We start from the raw sequence: 10,220 nt of genomic DNA on the forward strand, positions 1-10,220 counted from the left end.
CAGCCTGGGTGACAGAGACCTTGTCTCAAAAAAATTTTTTCTTTGTCAAGCTTTACAGAATAAAGAGCACTGTCACCTCAGTGATGGCTGTTAGTTCCCCATTACCAGGGTTCCATGAGGTTGCAATTGTGAAACCCACAAAGGAGGAACCTGAGACAGAGAGGGGAAGTACTGAGATCTTCTAGGGGGACTTCATTCATTCATTCCCCCACTCATTCATTCAACAAATATTCAGGAGCACCTTCGAGGTGCCAGGCCCTGGAGACACATCAATGAACAAAACAGACATGATCCCACCTCTTTCCACCACAGGCCAAGCACCATGCTGGGTTCTGGGAACCCTGTTGTGAGCAAGATAGACCTAGGCCCGCCCGTGTGGACTCCCATTACAGGCAGGGAGACGAGCACGAAACACAAATAAAAAGCTTCCGTGCTGCCAGAAGCACTAGGCAACAAGCAAGGTGCTGAGGTACTGCTAAGCTGTGTGGGGTGGGGGCTCAGCCCGGCCAGGGAGGGGCTGGGTATGGGTCAGCCTTGACCCAATGCATCCAGGACACCCTCCTTCTGGCCATGAGGGTCCACGTCAGAATCAAACCCCCCACCTTAACCTCATTAGCATTGGGCATAATCACCAGGCCAAGCGCCTTAAACTACGAGAGGCCCCATCCCACCCGCCCTGCCTTAGTCCTGCCACGTGTGCCAAACCCTGTTACACCCAACACCACCCAGGCCAGGCAGGGGGCTGGAGCCCAAGTGGGCTACAGGGAAAGGGGCACTCGTCTGAGCAGACAGATCTGGGAATCCTGGGTGGGAGAGACTGGGTATGACAGAGATTAAGGGATGTTTCCCTGGCCTCAGGGCTCTGCACTCGCCGGGGTCCTTCTGCCTGGATGTCCTTCTCCTGAAGCTTCCTCCTGTTGTTCTATTCTCGGCTTAAGCTCCAGCTTCTCAGAGAAGCCTCCTGTGTTGGGAGTGGCTGCGAATGAACTGTCCCTACTGTTTTTCGCTCCACTATTCGTTTGTGGTCCCTGTGCCCCCTCACCCCGCAGAAACATTGGCTTCTTGTGGACAGGAGCTTGCTCTTTCATGTCCCCTGTGTGTCCCCCAGGACAAAGCACCTTGTCTGGGCCACAGTAGGTGCTCAATACACATGTTGGCTGGATGGTGGTCCCTGAGCGGCCACACTTCGGGCACTGTCAGCACCTGCACAGGCCACCCTGGACACCCCGCTTCATTCTTAGGAGGTGTCATCGTGTTCCTTGGACAGCGGGGAGAGGGGGACCTGCCAGTGTTGGCCTCCATTTGCCCCCAGCCATCTGCCCCCAAGGCTCTTGACTACTTTCTTTCTCATGGTACATCCTGCTGTTCTGGAATCGGCCCTCATGGGGCCACCTGGCACATGGCATTTGAGGCCCTCGTGACTGACCAGACCCCCCCCAACAGTGCCCTGTCTGCTGCCTCCAGGGCTGGCCTCCCTTTCGGACTGGAGTCCCCTGAGGGGCTCTGTCCCTCCCCTGCTCTGGTAGCCCCCTCCATCCTCCCTCCCTCCACTCCATCTTTGGGGCATCCGAGTCACCTTTCTACCCCAGTGATCTGCCCAAGCCACTGCCCACTTCCCTCTGGATAAAGCCAGGCTCCCCGGCGTTCAAGACCCATCACAACTGCCCCCAGCTCAGGTCTTCCCCACCCAGCCACCTGGCAAACTGCTCCTTCTCTCAAAGGCCCAAACGTGGCCTCCTGGACTGCATCCCCCAGGCAGTCAGGCCCCGTCTCCACCTCACAGACACCTTGGGCGGAATCTGCTTCATCCCATATCTGAGTCCTCCTCAGCCCCTAAGCTCCTCTGGGCAGGGCTGTTTCTTTCCATCTTTGTATTCCCAGGGGCCCGCAAATAAATGTTTAATGAACGAACAAGAGAGTGAATTCCAATTCCATGCAACAATGATTGGGCTCCTGGGCCCCAGGCCATGTGTCTGGCACTGGAAATAGAAGCTGCAGGATGCAGCCCCTGCCCTCATGGAGCTCCTCCTGTCAGAGGAGTGTGGGGACTGGACGAGCCCAGAGGTAACTTGCGGAGGAACGAACAGGTAAGGGGCTGTGTGACGAGATGAGAGACTGGGAGAATAAACTAGAAAGTCTCTAGCTGTCCAGAAGCTCACTGTCCAGTCCAGACGAAGATCTGAAGTCAGCTCGTACTAAGCCAAGGGAAATGGCACAGACACCCACGGTCCCTATTTCAGACCAAGGCCACCAGACTGAGCTGGGACCTTGGGACAGACAAGCCATGTAGAAGTTAGGGGCCTTCTCCCTTTCCCAGGGTCCTGAGTACCTCCCCTCCCTGACCTCAGGCTTCCTCCTGGTGTCACCTTGGCCCCTCTTGGAAGCCAATTAGGCCCTCAGTTTCTGCAGCGGGATTAATATGATTATGAACACCCCCAATCTCCCAGATGCTGATTCAGCCAGGAGCTTAGGAGGGGGAGGTCACTTTATAAGGGTCTGGGGGGGTGAGAGCCCAGAGTCATCCAGCCGGAGCCCTGAGTGGCTGAGCCCAGGCCTTCGCAGCATTCTTGGGTGGGAGCAGACGCAGGGCAGCCACAAGGGCCACAGCCATGAATGGCACGGAAGGCCCTAACTTCTACGTGCCCTTCTCCAACGCGACGGGCGTGGTGCGCAGCCCCTTCGAGTACCCGCAGTACTACCTGGCCGAGCCATGGCAGTTCTCCATGCTGGCCGCCTACATGTTCCTGCTGATCGTGCTGGGCTTCCCCATCAACTTCCTCACACTCTATGTCACCGTCCAGCACAAGAAGCTGCGCACGCCTCTCAACTACATCCTGCTCAACCTAGCCGTGGCCGACCTCTTCATGGTCTTCGGTGGCTTCACCACCACTCTCTACACCTCTCTGCATGGATACTTCGTCTTCGGGCCCACAGGATGCAATGCGGAGGGCTTCTTTGCCACCCTGGGCGGTATGAGCCGGGTGCGGGTGGGGCATGCAGGAGCCCGGGAGCATGGAGGGGTCTGGGACAGTCCCGGGCTTGGCGGTAGTGGCTGAGAGGCCTTCTCCCTTCTCCTCTCCTGTCAGCGTTACCCAAGGCCCTCATATATTCAGTCAACAAACACCATACACAGTGATAGCCGGGCTGCTGTTTGTGCAGGGCTGACACTGAACGCTACCTTGATCTTACCTGGAGCAACATGCGCTTATCTAATTTCACAGCAAGAAAACTGAGCTGAGGCTCAAAGAAGTCAAGTGCCCTGCTGGGGGTCACAATGGGATGGGGGCAGAGTTGAGTTTGAAGCCCGCATCCATCTTGGGCCGTGTTCGCAACACCAAGCCTCTGTTTCCCTCGGAAAACAGGTCAGACCCGGGCTGGGCACTGAGGAGAGAGCTGGGCAAGCCAGACCCCTCCTCTCTGGGGGCCCAAGCCCAGGGTAGGAAGTGGATTCTCCATTCTCCAGTCATTGAGTCTTCCCTGTGCTGGGTAATGGGCTTGGTCCCCTTTGGCATCCTCTGCCTCCCCTACCAGCCCCCCGTCCCTGGGTGCCCCTCTAGCCTCCGTGCCGTGCTCCAAGGCTCCTGGTGTTGAGAACTGCATGCAGCCCCTCTGAAGCAGCTGCTTTTTGCTTTAGAATAATGTCTTGCATTTAACAGGAAAACAGATGGGGGTGCTGCAGGGATAACAGATCCCACTTAACAGAGGGGAAAACTGAGGCAGGGAGAAGGGAATAGACTTATTTAGGGATGTGGCCAGGCAGCAACAACAGCCTAGGTCTCCTGGCTGTGATCCAGGAATATCTGCTGAGATGGAGGAGATGTTAGCAGCAGCCACTGCAAAGCTGGGTGACGAGGAGAGCTTACCACCAGTCACAAGCGTCACCCTGCCAGCCTTGCCCTCTCTCCCCCATGTCCAGGTTGCCGCCTCGGTCCCATTCTCAGGGAATCTCTGGCATTGTTGGGTATTTGTTACATTCAATAATCACAGATCACCCAGTTCTGGCCAGAAGGTGGTGTGCCACATACGGATGGTTGTTCTCTGCAGGGTCAGTCCCAGTTTACAATTATTGTCCCTTTCACTGTTAGAAATGTCCCAGTTTGGCTGATTAACTATATGGCCACTCTCCCTGTGGAACTTCATGGGGTGGTGAGCAGGGCAGATGTCTCAATTTCATCATTTCCTTCTTCTTCCTCTGGGCAAAGCATTGCCCATTGCTTCATGGCTCCTAGGAGAGGGCCACACTTGCCCGTGTTGTTTCATCTCCCGAGAAGAGAGAGGGAGGAAGGACTGCCAATTCTGGGTTTCCGCCACCTCTGCATTCCTGCCCAACAAAGAACTCTGCCCCACATTAGGATGCATTCTTCTGTTAAAAACAAACAAAAAAACCCACCCGGGTTCTCAGTCCAATCGTGACCCCCTGATCTGAATCGTGTCCCTCATGGACCCAGAGCACTAAGCAAACAACTTCCCCCATTCCCTGGAGCTTCTTTGCCCAGCCCTCCTCAGCACGTGGTCCCTCCGTCCCTTCCCCTCCTCCCAGTGCCAAGCTCTCTCCTTCCCCAAGGCCTCCTCAAGTCCCTCTCCCACTCCTGGTTGCCTTCCTAGCTACCCTCTCCCTATCTAGGGGGAGTGCACTCTCCTTAGACAGGCAGTGGGGTCTGCTGACAGCCTGCTGACTGCCTTGCAGGTGAAATCGCCCTGTGGTCCTTGGTGGTCCTGGCCATCGAACGGTACGTGGTGGTGTGTAAGCCCATGAGCAACTTCCGCTTCGGGGAGAACCATGCCATCATGGGCGTTGCCTTCACCTGGGTCATGGCGCTGGCCTGTGCCGCACCCCCCCTCTTCGGCTGGTCCAGGTAATGGCATTGAGCAGAAGGGAAGAGGCTCCAGGGGCTCTTTGTAGGGTCCTCCAGTCAGGACTCAAACCCAGTAGTGTCTGGTTCCAGGCACTGGCCTTGTATGTCTCCTGGCCCAAATGCCCACCCAGGGTAGGGGTGTAGGGCAGAAGAAATAGACTCTAATGTTGCTAAAAGCGCTGGTCCCATCTCCTGAGCTCTATGTAAAAGAGAATCCAAGACATCCCAACCCTTCACCTTGGCTGTGCCCCTAATCCTCAACTAAGCCAGGCGCAAATTCCAATCCTCTTTGGTCTAGTACCCTGGGGGCAGCCCCCTCTAACCTTGGGCCTCAGCAGCAGGGGAGGCCACACCTTCCTAGTGCTGGTGGCCATATTGTGGCCCCTGGGAACTGGGTCCCATTCAGCCTCTAGGCGATTGTCTCCAAATGGGGCTGAGATGAGACACAGTGGGGACAGTGGTTTGGACAATAGGACCGGTGACTCTGGTCCCCTGAGGCCTCATGTCCCTCTGTCTCCAGAAAATTCCCACTCTCACTTCCTTTTCCTCCTCAGTCTTGCTAGGGTCCATTTCTTACCCCTTGCTGAATTTGAGTCCACCCCCTGGACTTTTTCCCCATCTTCTCCAATCTGGTTCCATCCTCCGGAAGCACAGCCTCTGGACGCTCTGGGTTTCCTGAGGCCAGTCAACTGTCACCAGTATCAGGAACCATTGCCACATCCTAACAACGTGCCCTGGAAACCTCTTGTTTCCAGAAGCTGCACAAAGATCCCTTAGATACCCTGTGTGTCCGTCTTTGACCTGGAAAATATTCTTGCCCTGGGGCTAGGAAGACCTCAGTTCATACAAACTGCCTCAAATACAGAGCCTCCCCTCCTCCTCACCAACCTCTGCCTGGCATAACCCTAGGCTCAGAGGGCAGTGGATGCTGGGGCTGGGCATGCCGGGAGAGGCTGGGTGGTATCATCTGGTACCGCAGCCACCAGTGAAGCGACACTGATTCCACAAGGTGCGTCTGCATCCCCATCTGATCCATATTCCATCCCGTCACCCAGCCATGCAGACGCTTATGATCCCCTTTTCCAGGAAGGGAATGTGAAGCCCCAGAAAGGGCCAGCGCTCGGCAGGCGCCTTGGCCAAGTCCCTCACAGGCGGGTTCTCCCTACCTGCCCGTCCTCAGATACATCCCCGAGGGCTTGCAGTGCTCGTGCGGAATCGACTACTACACGCTCAAGCCAGAGGTCAACAACGAGTCCTTTGTTATCTACATGTTCGTGGTCCACTTCACCATCCCCATGATTGTCATCTTCTTCTGCTACGGGCAGCTCGTCTTCACCGTCAAGGAGGTACGGGCTGGGGAGTGGGCAGCCTCACGGCTCTGACAGTCCAGCCCCCAGCATGTATCTGCGGCTCCTGCTCCCCGGAGGAGCCATGGTCTGGACCCGGGCCCCTTGTCTTGCAGGCCGCTGCCCAGCAGCAGGAGTCAGCCACCACACAGAAGGCAGAGAAGGAGGTCACTCGCATGGTCATCATCATGGTCATCGCTTTCCTGATCTGCTGGGTGCCCTATGCCAGCGTGGCATTCTACATCTTCACCCACCAGGGCTCCAACTTCGGTCCCATCTTCATGACCATCCCAGCGTTCTTTGCCAAGAGCGCCTCCATCTACAACCCTGTCATCTATATCATGATGAACAAGCAGGTGCCTACTGCGGGTAGGAGGGCCCCAGTGTCCCAGACCACAGGCACTGCCTGCCAAGGACAAACTGCGTCCCAGGGCAGGGGAGGGGGCTCCATCAGGGCTACTGGCAGCAGTCTTGGGTCAGCAGTCTCAATGGGGAGTGTGTGAGAAACGCAGATTCCTGGCCCCACCCAGATCTGCTGAATCTCAGGGAGGGCCTAGGAACCTACATTTCCAACAAGCTCTCCACAGGTGGCTCAGATGCTCACTGAGGTGGGAGAAGCTCTAGTCCAGATAGTTCTGGAAGCCCAATGTCAAAGTCAGAAGGTCCCAAGAGGGGAATGGATGGGCCAGTCTCCATAAAGCTGACTAAGGAGCTAAAAAGTCTTATTCTGAGGGGTAAAGGGGTAAAGGTTCCTCTCCAAGGAACTCAGAAGTTGGGGTAAACAGTCTCTGAAGTCAGCTCTGCCATTTTCTAACTGTGTGACCCCAGGCAAGTCAATTCCCCTCTCTGTGCTTTGGTTTCCTCATCCATAGAAAGGGCAAAACACCCAACTCTCAGATTACAGGAGATAATTTACAGAACACCCTTGGCACACAGAGGGCACCATGAAATGTCGTGGGCGACACAGCCCCCTCGTGCTGGGTCCCTGGCATCTCTAGGGGTGAGGAGCGTCTGCTTAGCAAGTTTCCTCCAGGAAGCCAGATTTGAGTGGACGGGGCGCTGGAACTGTGAGGGGCAGAAGCAGGGAAAGGGTTGGGGCAAACCTCACTAACGTGCCAGTTCCAAGCACACTGTGGGCAGCCCTGGCCCTGACTCAAGCCTCTTGCCTTCCAGTTCCGGAACTGCATGCTCACCACCATCTGCTGCGGCAAGAACCCGCTGGGTGACGATGAGGCCTCTGCCACCGTGTCCAAGACGGAGACTAGCCAGGTGGCCCCGGCCTAAGACCTGCCTAGGACGCTGTGGCTGACTGTAGGCGTCTCCCGTCCCCCACACCCCCCCCCCAGCCACAGCCATCCCACCAGGAGCAGCGCCTGTGCAGAATGAACGAAGTCACATAGGCTCCTTCATTTTTTTTTTTTTAAGAAATAATTAATGAGAGAAAAATGAGGCTCCTCACTCACCCGGGATAGCCTGAGAAGGGACATCCACCAACACCTACTGATCTGGAGTCCCAGGTTCCCCAAGGCCAGCGGGATCTGTGCCCCTCCTCCTCCCAACTCATCTTTCAGGAACACGAGGATTCTTGCTTTCTGGAAAAGTGTCCCAGCTTAGGGATAAGTGTCTAGCACAGAATGGGGCACACAGTAGGTGCTTAATAAATGCTGGATGGATGCAGGAAGGGAGGAATGAAAGCGAAGGGAGAATATATCTATCCTCTCAGACCCTCTTAGCAGCAGCAACTCATACTTGGCTAATGATAAGGAGCAGTTGTTTTTCCCTCCCTGGCCTCACTTTCTTCCCCTATAAAATGGAAATCCCAGATTCCTGGTCCTGCCGACACGCAGCTACTGAGAGGACCAAAAGAGGTGTGTGTGTGTGTGTGTGTGTGTGTGTGTGTGTGTGTGTCTATGTGTATGTTTCAGCACCTTGTAAATAGCAAGAGCTGTACAGATTCTAGTTCATGTTGTGAATAACATCAATTAATGTAACTAGTTAATTATTATGATTATCACCTCCTGATTGTGAACATTCTGAGACTGGGCATTCGGATGATGGGGTTTCACCCAGCCTTGGGGCAGGTTTTTAAAAATTAGCTAGGCGTCAAAGCCAGACCAGGGCTGGGGCTGGGCTGCAGACAAGGACAGTCACAGGAATGCAGAATGCAGTCATCACACCTGAAAAAACAACATTGGGGGAGTGGGGCGATGAAGGCCAAGTTCTCAGTGAGGGTGAGATTGGGCCTGGGGTATCACCCCTACTGTGAGGCCCCAGACCCCGTGCCTCCCCTTCCCAGTGTGGCTTATGGAGAGACACGCCTTTCTCTCAGCCTCTGGAAGTTACCTGCTCTTTTGCCCTAGCACCTGGGCCCCAGCATCTAGAGCATGGAGCCTCTAGAAGATATGCTCACCAGCCCACATTTAATGAACAGCTGAGTCCCTGATGTCATCCTTATCTCAAAGAGCTTAGAAACAAACAGTGGGAAATTCCACTGGGCCCACCTTCCCTGGGGATGTTCATGGGCCCCCGTTTCCAGTTTCCCTTGCCAGACAAGCCCATCTTCAGCAGCTGCTAGTCGATTCTCCATTCTGGACAGTCTGCTCCAGAAAGCTGGCCACATCTCTGAGGTGTCAGAATTGAGCTGCCTCAGTAACTGCTCCCGCCTCTCCATATAGGCAAAGCCAGAAGCTCTAGCTTTACCCAGCTCTGCCTGGAGACTAAGGCAAATTGGGCCATTGAAAGCTCAGCTCCTATGTTGATATTAATGGTGGTGGGTTTTGTTGCTTTCAAACTCTTTATCCACAGGATAGATTGAAAACTGCCAGCTTCCACCTGATCCCTGACCCTGGGATGGCTGGATTGAGCAATGGGCAGAGCCAAGCAGCATAGAGTCCCCTGGGGCTAGAGGTGGAGGAAGCAGCCCTGGGAATGGGAAAAACCCCAACTTTGGGGTCATAGAGTCACAGGTGACCCATAAAACTGCAAACGAGTTTTGTCACCTCTCTGAGCTTCCTTATCTGCAAAAGAGAATCTTAAAACTGACCTTGGCTGGGCACAGTGGCTCACACCTGTAATCCCAGCACCTTGGGAGGCCAAGGCAGGCAGATCAGGAGGTCAGGGGTTTGAGACCAGCCTGACCAACATGGTGAAGCCCCATCTCTACTAAAAATACAAAAATTGCTGGGCATGGTGGCAGGCGCCTGTAATCCCAGCTACTCAGGGGGCTGAGGCAGGAGAATCGCTTGAACCCGGGAGGGAGAGGTTGCAGTGAACCGAGATCACGCCACTGCACTCCAGCCTGGGCAACAGAGGGAGAGTCCATCTCCAAACGAAACAAAACAAAACGAAACAAACAAACAACAACAACAAAAAACAAACACCTGATCCTAAGGGGATTAGATGAGATTGTGGACTTTAAGTGGCCAGCCTACTGCCTAGCACGCAGCAGATGAGAGACTTTGGCGATACTGGGCCTCAGTTCAGAGCTGGCCTTACTAGAGACCCTGTCCCAAAGGGGAACAGGTTGGAGCTGTAGCTCCCGAGAGTCACCCCCTCCTCCAAGGTGAGGAAGGAGGGCAGGAGCATGAGATAGCAGATGCTCGGTGCCTTGGTGGGGCTGGGGCACATTGCGCTGGGATCTCTATCATTGGCCCTCTTTACTCTGACTCACTAGGTAATATCAGTCAGGATACTTTTGGTTGCAAGTGATAGGAAATCCAGCTCATTTAGGCTGAAGCAAAAGGCACACATTGCTGGCTCCACATGACCAAAAAGCCCGGGGCTTCAGGTACAGCATATCACCATGCCTGAGATGGTGATTAATTCTGTGATTGGCCAGGCCTAGGTCACCTGATCATATGTGGCTCATTTATGCCTGAGGTTGCAATTTTTTGGATTTTTGCAATCAGACCTTGGCAATGACCTTGAACAGTAAGATATAAATAACTCACACATGCTTAGCGTTCCAGTAATGGAACGCTAGGCATACACAGGTCTAACTGCATCACCATGACTGGAA

At 54.7% G+C, this 10,220-nt stretch overlaps 1 protein-coding gene across 1 annotated transcript; it reads left to right on the forward strand.

Annotated features, from left to right (window-relative positions):
* Positions 1-2,512: 2,512 nt before the first annotated feature.
* RHO (rhodopsin) lies at positions 2,513-7,883 on the forward strand. Its single transcript, XM_025377237.1, has 5 exons — positions 2,513-2,970; positions 4,688-4,856; positions 6,037-6,202; positions 6,319-6,558; positions 7,376-7,883. The coding sequence occupies exons 1-5, from the start codon at positions 2,610-2,612 to the stop codon at positions 7,484-7,486; spliced, it is 1,047 nt and encodes a 348-aa protein (XP_025233022.1). The 5' UTR covers positions 2,513-2,609; the 3' UTR covers positions 7,487-7,883.
* The last annotated feature ends 2,337 nt before the right edge of the window (positions 7,884-10,220 follow it).

The sequence above is a fragment of the Theropithecus gelada genome, chromosome 2, assembly GCF_003255815.1.
Source record: "Theropithecus gelada isolate Dixy chromosome 2, Tgel_1.0, whole genome shotgun sequence".
In the NCBI taxonomy this organism is placed as follows: Eukaryota; Metazoa; Chordata; class Mammalia; order Primates; family Cercopithecidae; genus Theropithecus; species Theropithecus gelada.